The sequence below is a fragment of the Mustela erminea genome, chromosome 6 (genome assembly GCF_009829155.1).
Source record: "Mustela erminea isolate mMusErm1 chromosome 6, mMusErm1.Pri, whole genome shotgun sequence".
In the NCBI taxonomy this organism is placed as follows: Eukaryota; Metazoa; Chordata; class Mammalia; order Carnivora; family Mustelidae; genus Mustela; species Mustela erminea.
In genome coordinates this window covers 98137021-98162413 of record NC_045619.1, presented here as the reverse complement: position 1 = coordinate 98162413, position 25393 = coordinate 98137021, and the positions used below count along the sequence as shown (strand labels likewise).

The 25393-nt window shown below is 32.4% G+C and overlaps 1 protein-coding gene and 1 pseudogene across 11 annotated transcripts in view; both read right to left on the bottom strand.

The window, feature by feature from the left end:
* USP15 (ubiquitin specific peptidase 15) overlaps positions 1 to 25393 on the bottom strand; it is a 114685-nt gene that overhangs the window by 37025 nt on the left and 52267 nt on the right. For 7 of the 11 annotated variants that reach the window (XR_004287031.1, XM_032348841.1, XM_032348840.1 and 4 more), the window contains 2 exons: positions 11681 to 11767; positions 5163 to 5307 (listed from right to left, as the gene is read on the bottom strand). Coding sequence is in view for 8 of the 11 variants with exons in the window: in XM_032348841.1 (XP_032204732.1) it covers positions 5163 to 5307; positions 11681 to 11767 (232 nt within the window). In the remaining 3 variants the exon portion in view is untranslated. Of the gene's footprint in view, positions 1 to 774; positions 875 to 5162; positions 5308 to 11680; positions 11768 to 25393 lie in introns of all 11 variants that reach the window. The other 4 variants (XR_004287032.1, XR_004287033.1, XM_032348835.1 and 1 more) reach the window with 2 other exon arrangements.
* Positions 20130 to 23182, bottom strand: LOC116594011 (annotated as a pseudogene).

The following is a 25393-nucleotide window of genomic DNA, read 5'->3' as shown; positions in this document are numbered from 1 at the left end:
TTAAAATGCTTATGTCTCAAGGGCTAATTGATTCCTTTTTTGATGAAAACTATTTTCATTTTTTAACTATAAATTTGGTTTATTTGAATGAAATTAGAAAACTTCATGTTAATCTGGATTTCAAAGAATTGGTGTTCCAATAAATGCAAAAAGAGTATTTCAGGGTGACAGCAGAACAGCATTAAATTTAATCATATGCAAATGATAAAGGACTACAACATAGAAATTAATAGTTTTAGTAATGACTTTTCCACTGTTTTACAATATAATAAGAACCTACTTTCTTAAAAAAATGTTATTTCGGTGTAGCATTACTCATTCTCTTTTAAGTTTTTTTAAAAAGCTTTAAGCTTTCTATTTAACATTCTTCAGAATTTACTGAATAGATTGAATAGATTTTTTCCTAACCCAACAGACCATGAAAAAAAAACAAAAACTGGGGCTGCTGGGTGGCTCAGTGGATTAGGCCTCTGCCTTTGGCCCAGGTCATGATCTCAGGGTCCTGGGATCGAGTCCTGCATCGGGCTCTCTGTTAGGCGGGGAGCCTGTCCTTCCTCTCTCTCTCTACTCGTGATCTCTCTCTGTCAAATAAATAAAATCTTAAAAACAACAACAACAACAACAAAAAACTGACTTAAAAATGCTTGGAATCCCAACTGATTTTACAGTGTATGACAGGAATAATGAATAGAGTCTTTATTACTATCATTTTTTTCAATGACTTCCTAGAGCCCTAATACTTCCAAGTAAAGAGTTTGAAAACAACCATCTTACGCCATGCTGCTTTCCAGTGGAAAAGACCATATCACTCCCCTGCTTCAAATCCATCTGCAGAGTTGCTTCTTCCAGGAAGCCAATCATGAGCCTCCTAGGCCTTGACAATGAAAAAGACAAGGGTTGGAGTGCTCCTGAATCTACTCAACTGATGCTAATTAAAATTACCTCCAATAACGCAAATTTTAAAATTAGACATTCTCTCAAAGATTTAGGGCATTAGAAAACTATTTTGTTAACTTATTTGTACCACTGGGACTTAGTAGTGTATGCCTGCCATCATAACTACTCAGGAGGCTGAGGCCAGGGATAACCTGAATTTTGTGTTTTCTGAAGATTGAATATGCACAAACAGTTCTACATTATTGTATTCCTTGCCTACTAGTTTGCCTGGGGAGAGTTAAACAGTTCAAAAATGGAGATGATAAATGCCATTACTGCAATAATACTAAGCGAAAAAGAATTAAAAATATGATTAGTTCTTTTTTCATCACTAGGTACAAGCCAAGTGAAATGAGACTTCCAGAAAAGGAGAACAAATACAATGGTTATCAAAATTAGATTTTTTCCGGTTACTGTGCTTAGCTCCTTGAATTGAAACAAAACAACACAAGACAAAACATTAACCTACTTCCTACTGATTTATGATGTGCTAGTCACTATCCTAAGAACTTTATATTCTTCACCTCATTTAGTCCCTAACAAAATTCCCAAGATACGGATCCCATTATTTTCCTCATATGATGTGAAAAATGAAAATGACTTCTATAGGGTAACACAGATAAATGACTTCTATAGGGTAACACAGATAATAAATAAGAGAGACATGTTTTCAATCCAGGCAGTATAACTCCATAAACTGGTCTCCTAATCTGTATTGTTACTTTTTAATTGTGTTCTTTTCTTTTTTCTTCCTATACTATAGTTTTTAGACTGTTTCTTAGAGTCCTGGGATCCCATGAGAATGCTTCCACGGCCATTAAGGAAAGTAAGAGACAGTAGGTGGGACTCTATACCCTTTACCCAACCAAAGCAACTTTGCTAAATCTCTTTAAATACTGAGGATAAAATCAAACTTTTCAGAGTAATAATTAAAAAGAGATGTCCTTACTAAAAGGCAAAAAGTGTGAAAACCACAGTATCTAGACTATAATCTTCATGGACACAGGATCTGTGTCCAAAAGTGTCTCACATGTTTCATATTCAATAAATATTAACTTAATAAATTAAAACTATGTAACAGTACTATTCTCATCAAAAAAGTTTAATACTCATTCATACTATTACTTCAGAGAAAATCTTGAATACAAATATAATTAAACAGTAAGACTAATAATATTAAAATCAGACTCAGATTGGTGCCACTTAGTTTTTAACCATAAGTAGTCAAAAAGATTTCTTTACCTCAAGGCTACTGATGGGTTAATAAGCATAATCCATTCTCACATACAAAAAGTAGGTATGCTTTCCACAAAAAGTTTTTTGGCATATCAATAATCATACTGCCCAAGGTATTAAAATGTCTATGTATTTTTTTTTAAAGAATTATTGACTATAAGAAATTATAATAAAATCCAAATTATCAGTAGAGATATTTTCTGAAGCTCATGAATTGTCTTCAATTTCAGAGAAGTTATAAGGAAACTTGAAAAAAAAAAAAAAGGATAATTGAGGAAACTATCTAAAAAAATTATTTAAAAAAGGAATCTACTCTATTAGTTATCTTTAACCCCTTTCACCTGTGGACCTAACGACTTACATGCATGTTCATGAAACAGGGATAAAGCCTACTGACATCATTTTGTATTCCCTTTAATGATGAATTCTCAGCTTCAGAGTGAACATCTAAATCAATCAAAAATCATAAAAGCTTTAAGAAAATAAAATGAAGTATTAGCTTTCCCAATTGTGGATTTGAATTAAAAGTCAAAAGTAGCAAAAATAAAAACTCATTTTTTTCTCTTGCCCAAGGTGATTAGAGATTTTAATTTTAGCAAAAGTACAGTTTCCAGCCAAGACACAGACATGAAATAATATCCACTGCTTAAAATGTAAAAACCGGAGGTTTTCATCTAAAAATTTTCTTACTTTATGACTAATACCAGAAAGTAAGAAACTATCACCCTCATGGCTCTAATTTCATTCAAAATGGAACATGTAAAGGTAATATACATTGAGAGGATCAGCATTAAATTGATAAACTTTATAAATTTATAAATTCAAAACTTATAAATTTGTAACTTCAAAACTAGTTTTGAAGTGAGGCAATAACTAATAGAATGAGTTTTCTGATACCTTAAACATATATAAGAAGGTCTAACAAATGCCAAATCTAGCCCAACGTAAGTGATTAGAAGATTTAATTTTAATACTCATTTTTTAAGGAATTATAGTTAACCATATGGAGACAAAACACTAGTACGTCTGTATCAAAGGCATAGGAAACTAGGACTTAAGAATCTCCTAGAAGGAATTCAGTTTGAATGAAAGCCAGAGCCGCTTCTGAATGATTAGCATGAATATTAACTCTTGTTCTCTTCTGACCATCTCAGATTTAATGCTATGCTGTTAAAGTATTTTCTTAATCCTTATAAGAAAGAACCAAGATTGGTTTTAGATTAATCACCTCCCCCTCCCAAAAAAAACCCCTCTCAAGTTTCATAAAGTGTCTAGAACCAAAATAATTTTGGCAGTGCAAGGATAGGAGTGATCTAAAAATTAATACGACTTAGTGATACAAGAAGAGTTTTCTGGTACTGACATACCATTTATATAAAACATCTTCCAGAGATGGTACTAAAGATGTTTTCTGTGGTCAGGTAGAATAGTCCAACAGATATCCAAATAAAATTACAATCTATCTGGTCTGTTCCTGTCTCTGAAAGCTTAGCACCCACACACTTTACTTTGTTATTTAAATAGCTACCAGAAAAAAAGTACGTTTTGGCTTGCTCTTCTCAGATGAGTTCCTTTTCTCCTCTCCCAGAAATATCAAGATAAAATTTTTTAAAAATTGTTTATTTAACTAGCACTGGGATCCTAGAAAAATAATTTTGAATAAAGTAATTCAATTTATTTAATTCAATTCAGTTCATTTAAAGCATAAATTAATCATCAAAAATTTAAAGGAAAAGTTTATGAACCCTACACAGTATCTGCTTGAGCATAAAGGCTATTTTCTGAGTGGATCAACTCTAAACCGAGAAATCACAAATTAAGTAATTATATCCTTTAGGCATTTCTAAAAGATTCTTGGTCTAGACAGTTATGACAAATACTAATTTTCCAAGAATACCGTAAAGACAATGGTTAATTTAGGAGACAAATATATTAATGCCAATGTTCAAAAGGAATTATTAGAGTTTTGGATTTTGGATGGTAAGAAGTCCTATCCTATTTTTAGATAGTGAAAAAAAGTTGTAATAATGTCCTTAATTAATCCATACTCTGCATTTTAATCTATCTTTGGAGGATGCCTCCTAGGCATAGGAGATTCAGTATTAAAATATGAATTGAGAACAGAAAATTACAGATTTAAAAATAAAATTTCTGAATTTTCAAAAAACAAAACCACTCCAAAACAAAAAAAGGATCCTCCCAAAGGCTAAAATTGAACTATCAAAAATAGTATACCATTATTTTGGACTTTCTGAAGTACAGAATTTTATTTGTAAAAAGAAAAGGAAATAACCATTTCTAATTTTATAATTAGTGACAGTGATATTAAGAAATATATATATCTCATTACTTCAAAGTCAATCAAAGACATAAACATTCAATAAGCTGTGAAAGGGTGTACAAAGAGCAGGAAGAAAAGGGAAGCTTCATGGAGAGATAAAGGGAAAAAAGGGGAAGTGATCAATTCTATCCACAAACTAAAAACATCTTTAAAGGAAAGTGATTTGTTAAAATATGTATGCAAAAGGAAGTTTATAAAATTTTCTCATTAAAAAAATCTTAAATTTCGCATTAAGTTTAAAAAACGATTTAAAAATAAATTTATTTAGAGTTAAAGAACTGGTGACCATAAAAGATTTATTCTCTAAGATTCCCACCAATGTCCAAAAAAAGCGTGACATTTGTACTGAAAATATAAAGGAGTGATCTCACTTTTTTTTTCTTTTCAGAGAATCTAGCCTTTCTGATTGAAATTATATTTTGTGTAAGTGATAATCTTCTACCATGTGGTAATCAATCATATACCACCTAATTGAGGAACATGATAATATTCTATTAGCACTAGAATGAATGATTCAAATATGCATGTTTAAATCTTCCATGAATACAGAAACTCTCAAAACATATGTAATACTCATGTTCTGATACGTAAAACTCTACTCTTCTTTTATTGCTGATTTCCATGTGAATTTCACTTTGGAATGACCTACCTGAATAGCTGAGTTCATGAAACACGTATTTCCCAAGTTACTTAGGCCACAGAGGCCTGGCTGTTCATTGTTTCTGCCAGGTTCTGAATAATCATAGTTCTTATAAGCAGTATATGATGGGAGACAATAATTTGAGTTTTTCACACTAGAAGAAAACAAAGAATATTTTTCATAATGCAGCCAATTATTTAAAAAATTGTTATATGAACAGAGTACTTCAAACCAATTTGAGATAGGTGGTCAGTCATTAAATTTTTTATTAAAAAAATTATCTCGTACTTTTAAAGATATGAACCTAATGAAAATAACCCCTTTAATTAAGATACTTCTCATTCAATCAACAAAATCACTGCACACATATGCCACACCAACCAATACAAACCACTATTATATCTTTCTACCATTGATTAGCTGGAGCAGCTCCACAGCTTGCTCCATTCTTCATTGCTCCATCAAATTTAAAACATTCAGATTTTAAACACCACCCGCAGCAATAAATCATCTCATTTATGTCCCTTTTATATCCTGCTACTGTAATAGAATGAGAACAGTAGAAACAGGAGGAGTTGTACTTTAGCTATAGGTGAGAGCAGAGATTTCCAAGGCCTCTGTGACATCACTGGTCTGATGCATTGAAGATTCTATTTATAGTTTCTACGCTAGACCAGCAAAATCTAGTAATCAAATGCAGAAAAAAGCCTGGGGTGATCAGAAATGATTCTAAGCAAGTACATTCCAGTATTTGCTTTTTGTTTTTTTTTCCTAGTTTGTTAGAATAATTTAGGTTTTCTTTTTTTTTTTAACCTAGATGAATATAACCTCAGGATAATTTGGACTATCAGCATAATAAATACTAATCATAAAAAAAAGGCAAATAATTTTCAACCTTAGAGAATCAAGAGTAATTTTAAGACGAAGAAAACTCAGGAGGTTAAACTGTCCCTCTTTCTTTCTACATGTAATAAAACAATAATTTTGTGGGAAAGGATGAATTCTCCCTTAATTTTTAATAGGTTATCTTATAAAATATTTACAATGGACACATTAGATATAACTCAAAGCCATACTCTCAATCATCACTTTTTTTATTCATGAGAGCAAACCTGAATGAGAATCAAGGTCATACTAAAAGTAAATTACAATTCAAATAAAAGAACAGAGTGTTACAAATAAACATGATGAATCAATAACCCTGATAATCTCAATTAGCTACAATTTATTCCTGGTATTTTTTTTTAGAAGTATTTTTTACTTATAATTTCAAATTTTTCATAATGTAGCTTCTATACTAATACTTTATTATTATAACAGTTTAAGAGAACTGGATTACTGCCAGTTACCACAAAGCCTTTAGTAAACACACACACACCTACCCTTCAACAAGCTTCACAGGTAAAACAAAACCACCTCAACCCAAAATTATACACACAAGGCCAACCTAATATTTTCACATAATTTAGGAACATACCCATAACACAAATAAAAAGACCACAGTTTCCAGACTCAAAAAGCAAATTATCCTGATAATTAAAAAAAAAAAAAAGGAGGGCACAAAGAAATGCAACCTGATCAATTCTATTCTAGAACTTTTAGACTTGTAATTGTATTTACTTGTCTTAAACTAAAAAAAAGTATAAAACAAAAAATAGACTCAAGGACCTTTTGTTCTGGCAGATCACTAGCCTTATGATTCATATTTTATATTCCCAATAACTACTAAAATATAAGACACCTATATGTTCATTCAGTGATTGATGACTGGACTCCTGACTCTAACTTTGAGGACATGTAACAAAAGCTAAGTCCTGTTTTTTCTTTTTTAATTTCCAAAAGAAGTGCTTAAAATCAAGGTCTCTATATACAAAAATGAAAGGCCTGCATTTTCTACACATCCTCCACATTTAAAAAACCCCACACATGTACCAGATATAAAATTAAAATGAAATTTGAGCAGAGTTGGGGCACCTGCGTGGCTCAGTGGGTTAAAGCCTCTGCCTTCAGCTCCAGTAATGATCCCAAGGTCCTGGGATTGAGCCCCATATCGGGCTCTCTGCTCAGCAGGGAGCCTGCTTCCTCCTCGTCCCCACTTTCTCCCCCCCCCCCCCCCGCCTGCCTCTCTGCCTACTTGTGATCTCTGTCAAATAAATAAATAAAATCTTTAAAAAATTTTTTTGAGCAGAGTACACAGGGAAAGTATGCTTAAATGCATGCTCACGCCCCCACACCCCCTCTCCCCGCCACGCCACACACACACAGAGGCAAGTGAAAAGACTAAAAAAGCCACATTTACACGCTTATTCCTTAAGTATATATTCATACAGCCACAAGTAACACAAATGGATGCTGGAAGCTCTTCTCTTTCTTAGTGGCAACAGGATGGAATTTGCTGGGATAGGGATTTTAATTTACTGAGAAATGAACAAAAACTCAATTGCAAAAGCAGTTTTTTTTTGTTTTGTCTTTTAAAATTTGAATCTTAAAGGATATCTACATTTCAGTTTAAGTGAGAGAGTAAATACAAGCACGGCCCAAAGACTGAGACAGTCTAGATGCTCAATGACAATAATAAAAACTGATAAATTTAAAATATTTTAACACTATCTTGACTGGTTACTTATAACCCACATGTTACGTGCTTCCTAAATCAAATATTAAAGTAAGTCATGGAGAATACCAAAACCAGGAGTTCTTAAAACATTTCCAACAAAATACATGGAAACCTAGACCTGTGACTATCTTTTTTCCTAAAGGTGAAAAGCTAGTCCTTATCCTCTATGGCGGTGCAGTTTTGCAAAAATAAATAAGTATGCCTGTAATCTTAATGGGAATTTTAGTATTATATTATGTTAATTCTGTATTATAAATCTATCACCCTAAATGAAGATACACTGAAAAAAGTAACTTATTTTTTGGTAAAATTGAGCCCTATCTTTCTATACAAATTTCAGATTGACTTTTCAATTAGCACTTATATTTGACATTGTATTATAAATCTATAATTTAATCCTCATAACTATAATTATGCTCATTTTGCAGTTAATGAATGATGCTTTCAGTGAGTAACTTGCAAAGAGCCAAATGGCTGGCTAGCCCTGGCAGTCTCCAAAATCAAGTACTTTTTCATAGTTTAATCTCTTATAGGGAGTCATTTCCATTTCAAATAGAAGAGTTTTAAATGAATTAACATAAAAACAGAAATGTGCTCTGATGTGGAATGCCAAGAATTATGACAATACATACATTAAAAAGACTTTTCAAAGACAGCGTTATATCAAAGCAAATGTAGCAAGACAAAAAAATGCAGGGAACAAAAAGAGGAAATGGCGCACATTAAAAATGAACTTAAATTATAATTGAGGCAAAACCAAAAACTGTATAGAGTAGGAGGTAAAACAATTTAGGAAAAACTGACTCTTCATTAGTCTTTAATAACAGCTTTATTAAATTTATGCGAAATAATTCTAAGTATACTTTGTTACCTTTATGACCAATATCCTTATTTCTGGAAGTGAAAACTTTTTATCTTAGTAATGTATCAGTTTAATTCAAGTCTTGAATTTATAAATAATGTCACATAAACTTGTAAGTCATAACTACTGATTTTAGTATATACTTTGGTACTTGTAGAGTCACATGTGACGTTTCAAAAACGCACTTAATCTAAAAAAGGTCACTACCCATTTTACATTTAATTAAAGAAATTATGCTACTTCATAGGCAGTCTTAAACTCCTATGTATTTCTACAAGTTGAATGGAAAGAAATAAATTTTATGTGAAATAATTTATTATGATAATATTAAACCAAACAGTAATTCAAATTCAGATTAATTCACATTGAAAGTAATTAAAATGTTGATTCAAATTAAAATTTTAAAAAACTTTCCATTTTACAAATGTTTAAATTTTATTCCTTACTAAGAAAGGTAAGCTTTATTGTTAAAGCTTTACTTTTAAGCATGGTGGTACTTCAGTAACTATTTGCTATAAAAATTTCCTATAATGAAAGGACTATTTTAGTGCCTAAAATAAACAAATATCAACAGCTAAAAATAAAATCTAGCCATAGAAGTAGAATTATTAAACATATCTCAAACTTAATACTCCAATTTCTCTCCCAAGTATCTTCTGCAGTCAGAGGTTTTAGGATCCGATTATACCATCATATTTTTACTATGGGAGGGAAATGACAAAAACAAAAATGCACCAGACCCCATATACTAACACAATGACTACAGTCTATGGTCAATACAGTCTACAGTGTTAAAAATTTCTCCAAACAATAACTATAAATATATGTTAAACCTGGAACAGAGTTCTTTTATAGTAAATGTGGGAGCATCTGCAATTGGTAGCAACACAGGAAGTATTTTAACTCCCATGAAAAAATTATTTTTGATGAATTTAATTAAAAGATACCATATAAAACATTAACCAGATTAAAGGGGTATTTCCTTTCACTTTTTTGCCTGTGAACATACATTTTTAAGTAGTAAAGAACACACTACATTGCAGCTTTGGATATTCATATTCATATTCATAGTGTCTTCAATATTTCACTATTACACTATAATGTAATGTTATTATATTATGATACACATGTCTTTTTATAAATTACTAAAAGGAATTAATATATTAATAAATCTTCTTGACACACATATGGTAAATTCTTTTCTAGAAAAGTTGGACTAATACTCCAATCACTCAAATGAAATCCTTGCAAGAATAAATATCATTAACTCTTCCCAGTGAGACTGAGGTGGAGAGAAGTAGATGGAATTTTTAATGGTTTTAGTTAGTTGTGAATCTGAGTATTTAAAATGTTTATATATTTTAATTACCTTGCTTTTATTGCCAGTTGCATCATTTGCCCATTTTTCTACTTATCTTAGAAAATTATTCACTGATCTTTATGACTTTGATATATTAGGAATATTTATCCTTTGTCATTTGTAGCAAGTGTTTTTTCCATTTATTTGTCTTTTAATTTTTATATGCCTAACAATTAAAAGGTCAACTGAATATAAAGTTTTAAAGAGAAATTCTCGGGACACCTGGGTGGCTCAGTTGGTTGGACAACTGCCTTCGGGTCAGGTCATGATCCCGGAGTCCCGGGATCGAGTCCTGCTTCAGACTCCCAGCTCCACGGGGAGTCTGCTGCTCTCTCTGACCTTCTCCTCGCTCATGTTCTCTCTCACTGTCTCTCTCTCAAATAAATAAATAAATAATCTTAAAAAAAAAAAAAAGAAAAAAGAGAAATTCTCAATAGTGATCCAATTTCCCAACAAAATTTCCTGGATAATCTGCTCATTCTCCATTAGTCTACAATGTTTTTGGATCACATTGAATTCTTTTATGTATAAGGGGCTGTTTCTGGACTATCTTTTCTATTTCTCTGATCTGTAGATGTATTTTTGGGTCACTACCATGCTGTTTGAATTCTTATTATCTTTGTCAGAGGCTGTGATATTTAGTAGGATTAATCCTTTCTCATTTTCCTTTCCAAAATTATTTTGGCTATTCTTATGTATTTATAATCTAGGTGTACATTAAAATCATTTTGTCAAGCCTTCTCCCCATTCCAGATATGAATTTTCAGGGAAAATTAATTAAACCTATAAATTCAATTAATGATGTTATTTTAAAAATTATTTCACAAATAGCCTTAGTCTTTTCAAATTTACTCTTTGGGAAATCAGATGCCATTTATGAACTGGACAAGTAGGGCAAATTAAAAAAAAAAAAAGGAAAACTACATACAATTATCCTAAAAAATAAACCACAATGTAATGTATATATTCAAGAAACAATAAAAGGGTAATTGTTTCTAGATTAAAGTTCTTCCCTTACTACAAATAACAAAAGCTTTCTTTTTATCCTTTTCTATAAAATAAAAACCATGACAATTTCAAGGTAATATACCCATGTCAGACATTACAGTAAAGCCCAAGTGATTTTTAACCTTTTTCTATGGCAATATAGCATACACTTTCACGTAACTTTTACAAATTCTGAGATTCTGAATATTATTCATGATGGGGCAAGGGAATTGTTTCTCTAACCTTTTTAAAGAAAAAGTGATTGCCTTTTTGATAAACATAAAAATTTGTGTATGCTTTCCAGGTGAGAATCACTGATATACACTTAAAAAAAATATTACTACATATTGTAGGTGATTATATATCTAGTTCTCAAATGACATCTGAAATTTATACTCTTACTAAAAAATTGAGTTCTAACAGACTTCTATATATATTTTCAACATTTAGTGTTTAAAAAGTAAAATTCTGAAAATACTTTAATTCTCTTTTAGTGGATTATTGTAGTAGATGTATTAAATCAAGAAGTTTAGAATAGTGCTTTCTTGTAAAATTACTCCTAGAAGAACTGATCAGTAATTTTTTAAAAATTCAATTTGAATGCATTAAGACTTTTATCCTAAGTTTTAGATACAAGAGATTTTTTGCAACCACAATAGGGCGATCAATTAAACAAAGAGTTTTTAAGATTCAGTGCTTACTTTCTGTTGTTGATGTTGTTATAATTATTTGATAGAGATGAAGGAGAGATCTTTGGTAAAGCTGAAAAATTGGATGCACCTGGGGACCTTTAAAAATATGAAAATGTTAAATTAGATAAAAAATGCTGAATTTTGAAATTAATTATGAAATAAAGAAAAAAACAGATGACAATGTATGTAGTAAATGAATGCTGGAAAACAGATTCATGAGCAAAATCACTATATCTCCTTTGTTTTTCTACTCCTTATGTATTGGTACAAAAGGGAATTATTTTCAAAAGAAATTTATCAAATTAAATATACAACTTGATATTTATTATTCCTATAAATCTACTAATATACCCATTTCTGAATTCAGGTAACCATTTTCCGTATTTTACAACAATAATTTCCTTAAATCGGTAGAATTAAAATATCAATTTTTTAAGGAAGCATGAAAATGAAATCCAATTTGTATCTCAGTAGGTACCATTTCATTTTACTTATATACAACACTGACAGAGAGATCCGAGGATTTACCAGTTCTTTAAAATGTAAGGCAACAGGGATACAATAGCATAGAAGAACTTCAAAACATAATCTTGAGAAGTAATTTTTGGCCAAAGTTATTTCTACAAAAACTGAAAAGATATATATCTGATTCTATATTACACACCTCACTAATTCAGAATCTTTTCAGAGAAATTTCAATTACTAACAGCTTTTAATCAACCAATATGCTTTAAGGGCATGATTTATAATCAACAAACTCATTACACAGGAATGATTACTTTAAAATACTTAACAGGTCTCTTAAATATTTAATTTCCCTTATAATTTTGTAAACAATTTTAATTTATTAGGCAATATCCAGGCCATGGACTACAAAAAGCTGTCAGTCTAGCATCTCATTCTTTACAAATTCTAAATTAGTGAGGCCCAAAGTGATTAGTTTTTAAAAATTATTTTATTTCCTTTGATCAGGTGCTAATGAACAGTGAAATGGTCAATGGGCATGGAAGTATGATCCACAAAATCTATGAAGTTTACAAATTTTAGGTGATTTGGATTACACCTAATCTATATACTCGCAATGCATTATGCAGAATACATGGTGGGCAATAACATTTCTTACACATAAAAATTTTTATTTAACTTTTGAAAATTTTATACATTATGAAGACTTGGTAAAATTTTTTTATTTTAAAGGAGTGTTTTTTGTTGTTGATATAGGTTGTATATAGGTAGATTATACGAAGATAAGACCTCTATTTAGATGGCTTTCTGACAGAAAACCTTTTAAGGTATTATTTTACTGTACTAAGATCAAAATGTAAGACAAAATTAACCAAGTTTTAATATAGAATAATGTAGAGGACACATTTAAAAGGTTATCTTAATATTTTACGGTAGTAGTTTTTAAATAGTAACAGAAACACATAAGTATCCTGGCGTTTTTGCCTGCATGTTAAGAATGCTGTTATCAAAGAAAAAACCCCCATATTTATTAGCGAAAAGAGTTATAATGAATTAAGGAGGTTAATTTTTCAAAACGTGATCCATTTACCTACAATTTAATTCACTTTACCTTTTCAGAAACAGAAATAAACTGACATGTTCTCTTGAATTTTAATTATGGTCAAATTTATATATAAATATAAATAAATAAATAAATAAATAAATAAATAAATAAATCTTTTCCCTTTGCCCATTTGTGGCCTTTTTACTATCCATTAGCAACTCTATCCAAGAACAGTGTTAGAAGTTCCTGTTAGAAGTTAGAAGAAATTCACTGAAATATTCAAACATTTATTAAATGACTACTATATGCCTTGCCCTTCGTAAGTACTAGGAATACAAGGACACAGTTCCTGACATCAAACAGCTCAAAATCTAATGAGAGAAAATAACACATAAGCAAAATAAATATAAAACAGTTTAAAGTCCTATAGAAATTTTAAAACTAAAATATAAAATTTTGTGGGTAATAACACAAGGTGATTTAAAATGATGTGCTGAGTTGGAGGGATAGGTGGAAACTGGAAGTGACAGTATTCCAGGTGGAAGGAACAGCATATGCAAATGTATGGGACTGTAGAAATGAAGACGTGTTCAGGAATTATCAAAAAATTTAGTTCGGCTTAAAGAGTAGGAAACAAGTAGTGACAAGAACAGAAATTAAGAAGGTAGGCATGATAATAAATGAACTTTGATGTTCTACAAAGAACTTAGTAGATCTTATTCCATTGTACTGGGCATGTTGAAAGAGTTTAAAAGGGTAACTACACAATCAGATTTGTACTCTATAAAGGTAATTCTTGAGAAAGAGAAAGGAGACTGACAGATCATTTAGGAGACCACATTAATAAAATTAATAAAGGCTGGGGCAAAGACCACAGGGTAGGCAAGGGCAAAATGTCTTGGATGTTTAGGAAGTGGTTCTCAAAGAACAGTCAGTGGACCCTTGCAAGGCCCTGTGATTCTTTCGGTGTGCCCATCTATATAAAGGTGCTACTTAAGTGTTAGTTGACCTTTTCACTGGGTGGGTATTTCCAATGATAGTGCAAAAACAATGGTGGGTAAAACTGCTGATACCTTAGCATGAGTTAAAGCAGCAGCATCAAATTATATACTAGAGTCACTGTATTTTTCACTGTCTCCTTACATTGAAGAAAACAGTTTCACTTAAGAATATCCATCTTAAAAAGATAAAAAATATTACTTTTATTAAATCCTAACCCTTAAATACACTTCTTTTTTTTTTTTTTACGTGACAAACTGGAAAGTTTGCATAAAGCACATCCGTTCTATACTGAAGTAACATGATTGTCATGAGGAAAAACACTTGTGTAAATATTTGAATCAAGCAGAACTAGCCCTCTTTTCACTGAATCACTCTTCCACATAAAGGCTATCTGGCAGACATCTCAAAAATGAATGAAGGAAGACTGTAACTTCAAGGAAAAAAATTGAAAGTATTTGTTGCCCATGAAAACATTCAAGTGATCAAACAAAAAAGAGAATTCTGGAAAACCTGACTTTGCCACTGTGAGGCTTGATAGCTTCCCACTATTTAAAGACTTTCCTTGTAAGATTGGTGACGTTTTAAGAAATGATTAAAGAATACTATGTGATGAAGAAGATACTATCTGATGAAATATGTCAATATTTGGAATATCTCATAACTTAGTGAATCAATATTTTTCCAACTGCATCAAGTACACATGATAGATTTTAACATAATAGTATTAAAAGTTGATTGATGTGGTTCCAGATTCCACACTGCAATTAAATTTTCATCATTAAACCACCGCTACTCAAGTTCTGATGTGGTGTCAATTATCTGAAAATACCCGTGTTCTAACTACGTATCTGTGAAACTGAGCTTTATTTATGCACTTCAATCCAAACAATATATCACAATAAACTGAATGCAGAAGCCCATATGAGAATTTGTCTTCTGTTTAGTCAGATACTAAAGAAATTTCAAATATGTAAAACAATTCTACTCTTCTCAGTACATTTTTTTGTTGTGAAGATTATTTTTCACAAAAATATTATTTATACCAAAATGAACTTTAGTATTATTTATAAACAAATATATTTTTTAAAGATTTTATTTATTTATTTGTCAGAGAGAGAGCGAGTGAGAGCGAGCACAGGCAGACAGAGTGGAAGGCAGAGTCAGAGGGAGAAGCAGGCTCCCTGCGGAGCAAGGAGCCCGATGTGGGACTCGATCCCAGGACGCTGGGCTCATGACCTGAGCCGAAGGCAGCTGCTTAACCAACTGAGCCACCCAGGCGTCCCTATAAACAAATATTTTTAAAAATAAAATTACTTTTCTTCAGCCATTATGAATCCCAGTACCAAATTTGCAACCCATTTTTAAAATTTCATTTTTTTTTTAAGATTTATTTATTTATTTATTTGACACAGAGAGAGATATCACAAGTAGGCAGAGAGGCAGGCAGAGAAGGGGTAAGCAGGCTCCCTACTGAGCAGAGAGCCCGATGCGGGGCTCCATCCCAGGACACTGAGATCATGACCTGAGCTGAAGGCAGAGGCTCAACCACTGAGCCACCCAGGCACCCACCCATTTTTATTTTCAACCTATTACAGAAATTTCCAAACTTACACAAGTCCTCATGTACCCAATACCAGACACTCAGCTTCAAAAATTATTAACATCCTGCCACTTTCGTTTTATCTTTATTCCCTTGACCTCCCTCTCCCCATGTTTTTGCTGGACTATTTTAAAGCAAATCCTATACATTTAAAATTTCACCTGTATATATATATATTCTCTCTATATATACATATATATAAACATTTATATTCACCTGTATATATTTATATATATATATAAATATATATAATGGAATATTACTCCGCCATAAAAAATGAAACCTTGTGATTGGCAATGATGTGGCTACAGCTAGGGGGTTTTATGCTAAGTGAAATAAGTCAGAGAAAGACAAATACCACATGATTTCACTCATACGTGGATTTTAAGAAACAAAATAGATGAACATAGGGGAAAAAAGAGAGGCAAACCATAAAACAGACAACTATAGAGAACAAACAGAGTTGCTGGAGGGAAGGTGGGATGGGCTACATGGGTGATGGGTATTAAGCAGCGCACTTGTTGTGATGAACATTGGGTGTTATATATGTAAGTGATTAATCTCTGAATTCTATTCCTGAAACTAATATTGCACTTTATGATAACTGGAATTTAAATAAAACAAATTACAAACAAAAATATGGAAACAAACAAAAAAATTACAATATATATCCCTAACAGGTAACAGATCTTTTTTGATACCACTATCAGTCCCAATTGAATACTCTGTTCATGTTCACTTTTTCCCCCAACTGTCTCAAAGTATCTTTTCTCCCCAGTCGGTTGATTTGAATTAGGACCCAAAACAAATCCATACATTTGCAGATCAATTTTGATAACTTCAAAAGCCCTTACTTGCTCCTGCCAGCTAACTTCTCCTTTCATTTCACCTTACAGTGACTAAGTTTATTTTTACATTTGAGGGATTTCTGTATCTATTCATATCATTAACCTTGACTCATATGTATTACTGCAAATTGCTCAAATCCTTTTTGGATCAAACCAGGGAAAAACAACAACAAAATATTCAATAATATTTGTCAGTACCTGTGCATATCAAGCATCTATATAAGAACTGTAAACTTAAATTACATTTATGCATGAAATATGCTGTCTTAATTTCCTAACTTCAATTAAATCTGGATATGGCTTTTAAATATCAAATCTAACACTAGTTACTGAACTCAACTGTGACCATGCTGTTTGAGAAAACCTGGGAGACATGGTACAGGTACTAGATTATATATTATCTTTCCACAATAGGAAACTGGTACACTGTTTAGATGAAGAAAAGATTTATTTAATCCATGTGCATTTTCAGCGTTTCAAAGGAGTGTGCATAAAGACTCAGGATCTTAATGAATATTAAAATGAGAAACCTCAAGTCCGGGGAGTGTGCTGATGTGCAAGCCTTTCCAAAAAGGATCTGGAATTTGGATAGCCAAAATAACCAGAAAAAAGCAGTTTATTTGGTAAATGGCAGCACACAGGAACTTCATTCTAACATTATTATGACACCTATCTTTAGGTGACAAATACCTAGGAAAGGAGGTATACATTCAAATAACAACAAAAAATTTATATATAAAGCAGTTTCTCTCCCTCTCTAGGAATCCTGCCTTTCCAAACAAGTACCCTCTTCTGGGTACTTACCTTCCTTCTTTCACTACATTTCAGGATGAGTGATTTGTACCACTTGTTCCATTTTCTGATTACTCAACTCCTCTTTTCCTATAACCTATTTCTCATTCCCAATACAAGTTCCCACTTGTCAAGTATGTGGAAGCTTTCTCTTCTCCCACCGGTCTCTGGATCATTTTAGCAATGTTGACCATTCCTTTTCTTCTAAAAGTTTTCTCCCTTGGCCTCTCTGACATAATGGGTTCCAAGTTTTCCTGAATGTTCGGGAGTATTCGTTCTCTTTGATCTTTTTGTTTTATGTCATTACTTCAGGACACTCTTATAGTATATAGTTCTTTACATTTTCGATTAGATAATTCATATATGTTTAAATTCCTCAATTCTAGGAATAGAACTCCACATCTGCAGTTATTAGTCTCCAAACTTTGGTTCCCTATCTTCAACTACATCCTAGGCAGTTTTGTTTGGCTGTTCCATTACCTTAATTTAGAGTCTCAGACAAAGTCATTCTACATCTTTTTCTTAAGGAGAAAAATAAGAACAAGATAAAGTGATATAAAGTACGAAAGAAAATTTATAATGTCCTTAAAAATTATAACAAATTATAGATTTTGGGGAATATTACCTTAGATTTATGGCTCATAAGGTTGCATTTTAAATTGAAGACACATTATTAATTTAAAATGTGACTATAAATGAATTACAAGGAATCACAAGCTGGTTTATGAGCCCTCTCTCAACTCCCACAAACTCAAACCACTCAATCCCCAACTTCATGTTTGAACAAGATTAAAACTGATAACACATTTTCTGTGAACTATGATAAATATAGCTTGTTTAGTGCCCCCAAAAACCTGCAATAACCAAACCTACTGTTTCAAATAAGCAGAAACTATGCCTATAATTACTTAAAAAGTCTCAGTACAATTTGTTAAATTGTACAATTGTTAAATTTAAACTCAGTACAATTTGTTAAAATGAAACCAATACTTTACTTTAGTATGAGTTTCCTAGTATGTAATTTAGGAATTTTCAACCAAATAGCTCTATGCATCATTTCTGAATCAATTTATACAGTTAAACTTCTAATTACATATGCAAACTGGGTTTAATCAGTTTGAAAATTCTAAAGAAGTATACATTAGGTTTTTCTGAATGTATTTAAGCAAATACAGAATTGAAACAAATGGTGTAAAAAACAAAAACAGAATATTGCAGAGTCACCTACATGCTTTTATTATTTATCTTGAGCAAAAAGAAATATGCAATAGTTTTATTTATAAGTGCTCCCTCTTGCCAAGCAGAGCACTCAGGGACACAGTGCTGTAATAAAAAGTAATAAGGTACCAGATTTAGTTTATACTTGGTGTTTTGGTCACCAATTTGGAATTCTGTTAATCGGAACGACACAGATGGCAAAGAGACAATGTATGAGTAAGAACTACTAGCTTAGTTTTCCATTTGATTACTTTTGGCCTCTCATGCCTTATGTGGTTAATTTTAGATTCTTCTCTGGATGTTTTCTAGCCCATGAAAACTGCCTTTTCACAATCATCAATGACCTTCAACTTTTATTCACCAGATACTTAATCACATGTCTTTTGTCAGTATTTTTGAACAACTAGTGAAAATATCTGAATTAAATCCATTTCTTGTGCTATTCTCACAAGAGTAATTTAGATTTTTTCTTTAATATTAATAATATCAAAGCCATCCTTTAAAATAACTATACCTAAATACAACCACAGAGAAAAAGATTAATTGTACAACTTAGTCAAAATTTAACAGAGTTGTGTCTCAGAAGCTACAGCTAAGGAACAAAGTGTTAACATTCAACAAACTCTGGAAAATAAGAGGTATTATCTACAGATTAGGTTTCTCCTCTCTTTAGGAATCCCTGTACTTTTACAATTACTATTAAAATAATTTTTTAGAAATACAAGATTTAACTAGCCATGTATCTCCCACTGAATAATCACACTATGTACCTGATGCCAACATCTTTGGAAAATAAATGGTCAAATTTAACAGAACAGAAAACCTTGGGATAAAACTTTTTAAGGATATTACTGCAAAACACTATGTTTTGAGAGTTCAAGAAATCAGAAAAACTAGATAAGAAATGCAAGTTTCATAACATGAATATAAAGATGTAAATTTCAAATCAATCTTGGTATCTAGCAGAAAAATCCAGACAGAAAACTCTCAAGTATTTTTTAGGTAGCTTTAGATTTCTAATACAGATTATGGGTTGTTTCAAGATATATGCATTTTTGTAACTACAGGATTACATGTTTCAAACAAAATTATACTTTGCCCTTAACATTTAATATTTAGTATTCCTTCTCAAAAAAGTAGCACAAAAATTCAGCTTTAGCTAAGAATATATGGTCTCCATTCTGATAAAAATGGGCCCAGGACATTCCTCTGTTTCAGGAAACATACCTATCATACTGGTATTTTCTTGTTCATAAGCAGCACCTAAAAATGCACCTGGACCCAACATAAAGATTTATCTTTATATTCTGTTCATACTACGGTGGGCCACACAGTAAATATTAAGAAACATCACCTACAAAATTTCTCAAAATGTGATCCTAACATCAAAAGCTTTACAATCACCTAGGAACTTACTAGAACCATTAATTCCGGAGCTCCACTCCACCCAGTGCTACCAAATCAGAAATTCTGGTGATGGGGCCTAGAAACCATTTTTAACGAAGTCAACAGGTGATTCTTCCTTTTATCACCATATTACAACTTGCAATGTTTTCCCTCAACTTTTGATACCCTATGTATCATGACCTGAGCTGACGGCAGATGCTTAACCAACTAAGCCACCCAGGCACCCCTAATTTTTATAAATTTAGTCTTAGAGAATCTTGAATTTTCTTGGTTTTAGTTTTAGATGGGTTTTGGATTTTAAGCAGATGACTGTATTATATGCAAGCAGTGCATTTTTTTTCTTTTTAAACTTCCAATCCCATTTAGTTCATGTTCAAAATTTCTCAGTATAATGTTTGCTACAGACTTTGGGTATACAGATTTTATTGAGAATTTCCTTTAACTCTAAGTTTTCAGAGAGTCTTTTCATATACTGGTGCTATTTAAAAAAAATTATTTTATTCTAATAAACTATCATTGGACAATTTATGACATTCTATTACATGGTTTGGGCACATTTTATAATAAGTAGATACTTAACTTTACATGCTTAGAAATTTGGGTTTCCTATTACTCTGGGTGATTCAGTGAAGACTGGAACTCTTAACTACATCAACACATTTTTAGCAGTACTTTCATTCACCAACATTTACTGCATGTGTATGATGTTAGGTATTATGTAAGAATCTGTGTTTTCTCTTATAGAAGCAAGTGCTATAGTTCTTTAAGTAAATCCTTAGAACTCAAGGTACTTTTCAGGGAACAAGCAATTTTGAAGTTTCAAAAATTATTTAAAGCTATAACAAGTACGTAACAATCTAAAGATAAGCTAGGAAAAAACAACAGTTGTTCTGATCTAAAGATCAAAAATATTCACAAAGAAAACATTCTTAATTTCTAGAACTTTATCAATCAAGAAATTTACATGATTCTAACCATGTGCTTTCAGTATCTTCTTAAACTAAGTTATACCCTTATTCTAAGTGGAGTAATAATAAAATGTAATTAATATACTTAACACAGTCTCATAAAAAATTTAAATGAAAAAAACCTCACCTAAGATAAAAAACAGAGAGCCACTCATTAAAGGTGAACTGTAGGTTTGTTGTTGTTGTTTTGTATTTCAAGGAACATTTAATAACAAGGTAGATAACATATACTTATCTAACTTGGTACTTTTATAACACTGAAGCTAAAGCAAAACATCCTGTTACTTAATGTATACACTGCAGTATAATTTTAAAAAATACTGTAATTATAATTTCAGAATGTCAGAATATGGGTGTCAATGTTCTCTCTTTTTTTCATATGGGGAAAGAAAATGTTTTGAAAATCACTGCAAGCTTCCAGAGCTATTCTTAGGATCACTCTGTAGAATCTTCATGATTCAGATGATACAGGGAAGCTTCAATTCAACATTTTCAAAGATATTCCAGCTCTCATGATCTCATCAACCAGGAGAATGTTGGTGGCAATCATACTGCAGGACTGTGTAAAGCTATTCTTTACACAACAGTTATCCCATAAGCCTTCGTTGCCTGCTACCATTGGCTCGACCGTGTTCAAGTCCACACGCACAAGCTGACCTGATTTTGAATGTTCTGCTTGAACTTTAGTGTTTCTTGAACGTCAAAACCAGAGTTCTGAGCAAGAACCTTGGGAAAAATGAGCAATTTATCAGCAAATGCTTGAACTCCAAGTTGGGCCCTGCCCTTTACACTGGGCTTATATTTAATCAAGGCTTCTGTTATTGCCACCTCCATTGCTCCAGCATCTAGAACTACACAGCCACCATCAATGGAATTTTTAACAGCTCTCAAACCATCCTTATTGAGCCTTTGAGTGACTGTGTGTTTATCTGGTCCTTTGACCGATAATATGATGGATTCAATAAAATTTAATAAAGGTGAATTTCTCTTCTGCCAATGTATACTCATAGACAAGTCCTGCATGTCCAAAAACAATCAGGATTTAGATCATCAAAAGAATTTAGAGCTACTCCACCACAAGCAAGAGTCAGCCTTTCCACATCTCTCCTTTCAGCTCTACACAAGAGCATCTAAGAAAAAGGGGTCAACTCCCTTTTGAATGCTTTATTTGAATCACACAGATTTTTCAGTTCTATTATTTTTAAACTCTATCTTCAGTGAATTTTCTTTCACCTTTTATAAGTTTCTCTCCATCTGAACTCTTGTAAAAAAAAAAAGCCAAAATTCACTTGTTTTTTCATATTCTAATGACACACTACATGTGAGGATGTGCGCATCTTCTATTTCTTTTTTTCACATAAGGATGCGCACCCCAAGGTCCAAAACCAGACTTCTGATTAAGCTTTATCAGCTTCAGATTTGTTTCATTTCCATGTTCTCAACCATGAAAAGGTCAATAGGTTCACCTTGTTTTTTAAAGTCCAAAATAGAGTTCACTACAGCCTCTGTTAAGATATCAGCAAGTTCAGCATGTACTTTAGGAGGGAGACATTTTAAGTGTGGCCATGGTCACATCTGTGTTTCTCTGTCCTTCTCTTTGCTTATTTTGACTTGTTCCAAAAACTGAACTGCCTTTTCTTTGCAGCTTCAAATCCTTCTGTTATTCTGGGATGAAGATCTTCACAAATGTAGAGATCTGCCTGTTTCAGTAGGTCACCAGTGATTAAGACACTGGAAGTGGTATCATCACCAGTTATGTCATCCTAGGCTGTTGCCACTTTGCTATTAAGGAGGCTGCTGGGTGTTGAATTTGCATTTCATGGAGCAGTGCATTGCTATCTTCAGTAAGAGTGCATTGCTATCTTCAGTAAGTTTGATGTCTTCAGTACCAGAAACAGGCTTCTATCTTCACAGTGCTCTTAGGCCCCAAGTTTGACCTCAGGATGTCCTCTAGTTCCTGCGCCGCACTGATTAACTGCCAGTGCTGCCTGGGTTTGGGCCACCTTGGCCTTGGGATTCAGGGTCTTCATGGCCGCCATAGCTAATAAGAAGGAAGAGGAGGAGACCTGGTGTGCAGAGCACCCAAAGCTGGCTCAGCGCAGCCACGCTTTTTTTTTTTTTTTTTTAAGATTTTATTTATTTATCTGACAGACAGAGATCACAGGTAGGCAGAGCAGCAGGCAGAGAGGGAGAGGGAGAAGCAGGCTCCCTGCCGAGCAAAGAGCCCAAGCCGAGAACAGAGGTTTCAACCCACTGAGCCACCAAGGTGCCCCCATGGATACCATTTTTTTTTTTTTTAAAGATTTTATTTATTTATTTGACAGAGAGAGATCACAAGCAGGCAGAGAGGCAGGCAGAGAGAGAGGAAGGGAAGCAGGCTCCCTGCTGAGCAGAGAGCCCGATGCGGGACTTGATCCCAGGACCCCGAGATCATGACCTGAGCCGAAGGCAGTGGCTTAACCCACTGAGCCACCCAGGCGCCCCCATGGATACCATCTTTAAGGATCATTTTTCTTTTATTTGCTAGGTTAGCAATCAATAAATTATTTTTAATTTATTCAAGAATCATTATTTTAAGGATTTCAAAATATAGCTTTACAATCCCTTATCTGAAAATCTGAAATTCCAAAAACTCTGAAAATTTAAAAATCATTTTATAATTCACTTGAGGGCAATCTACCCTAAACTGATATGAAACTATTTATAGTCCTTTATTCTACTCAGGGTGAATATTTGCTGAATATTAATGTGTTTGATTAAGAGAGTCTCTCTAGATCCATAGGTATATGAAAATAATAGGTGGCATATGCACCATATTACTTTTCAAAGGTCTGAAAGTCTGAAATTGAAATACAGCTAGCATTCAGTATTTTTGATAATGGAGTGTAGATCTGATAATTCCAAAGAACATTAAAAATATTTTCTCCCATTCTGTATATGGTTTTCACTCTGTTGTTTCCCTTACTGTACATAATAAACTTTTTTTTGATGTAGTACCATTTGTCTATTATTGCTTTCATTACTTATACTTTGGTGTCATAGTCAAGAAATCATTGCCTGGACAGATATGATGATGCTTTTCCACTAAGATGTCTTCTGGGAGTTTTACAGATTCAGGTCTTATTTTTAAATCTTTAAACTATGTGTTTGATAAGAGGTTAATATCCAAAATATATAGTGAATTCCTACAATTCAGTGGCAAAAAAACCCAAATAAACAGATTAAATAGTGGGCCTTAAGACTTGAATAAACATTTTGCAAAAAGAAGGCATACCATGGTCCAACAGGTACAGATGCTCAACGTCAGTATCACTGGGGAAATGCAAATCAATATGCAATGAGATATCACCTCATACCTGTTAGGCTGGCTATTATCAAAAGAACAAAAGATAACAAGAGCTCACAAAGATGGACAGAAACTGGAACACTTGTACACTGTTGGTAGAAATGTATAATAAGGTGGCCACTATGGAAAACAGTATGAAAGTTCCTCAAAAAATTAAAAATAGAAGTACATACAATCCAGAAATCTCACTTCTGGGTATATATCCAAAGGAAATGAAATCATCTCAAAGAGATACCTATATGCCCATGTTCACCGCAGCACAATTTACAATAGCCAAGATAGGAAAATAATCTAAATGTCTACTGATGAATGAATGGATAAAGAAAATGTATATACATGCAACAAAGAATTATCCAGACTATTTTTTTTTTTTTAAAAGAACGTTAAGTCTTTTTTAAGGAAGGAGATCTTGCCATATGTGATAGCAAGGATGAATCTAGGGGACATTACATTAGGTAAAATAAGCCAATCATAGAAAGACAAAAACTGTATGATTTAGATATATGAGATATCTAAACTAGTCAAACAGTCATAGAAACAGAGACCACAATGATGGCTGCCAAAGGCTAGGGGAAGGGAGAAATGGGAAATTACTGACCACAGGAATTAAGTTTCAGATATATAAGATGGTTAGATTCTAGATATCTATTATACAACGATGTGCCTACAGTTAACAATACTGTATGGTGCCCTTCAAAATTTAAGAGGGTAGATCTCAAGCTCTCAGGATCTCAATATGGTTCTTACCATATTAAAAAAAAAGTTAAAGATTTCTAATTCTTTCATTCCTCATTTACCATCAAAAGCAATTCTTATACTCCTCTATATCTACTTGTGCTTTTATATTCTAAAACATTTAAATAAATAAAAATATTGCTTTCATATCAGATTCATTTTGATAGAGTATTCTTTAACAGATACTTTAAAAAAACACAAAAAGCTTGAAAAATAGTAAATAAAGTGTTTAATAGTGATTTGACATATTAGACAATGCAACATTATATTTACAACATATTTACACTGTTCCTTAT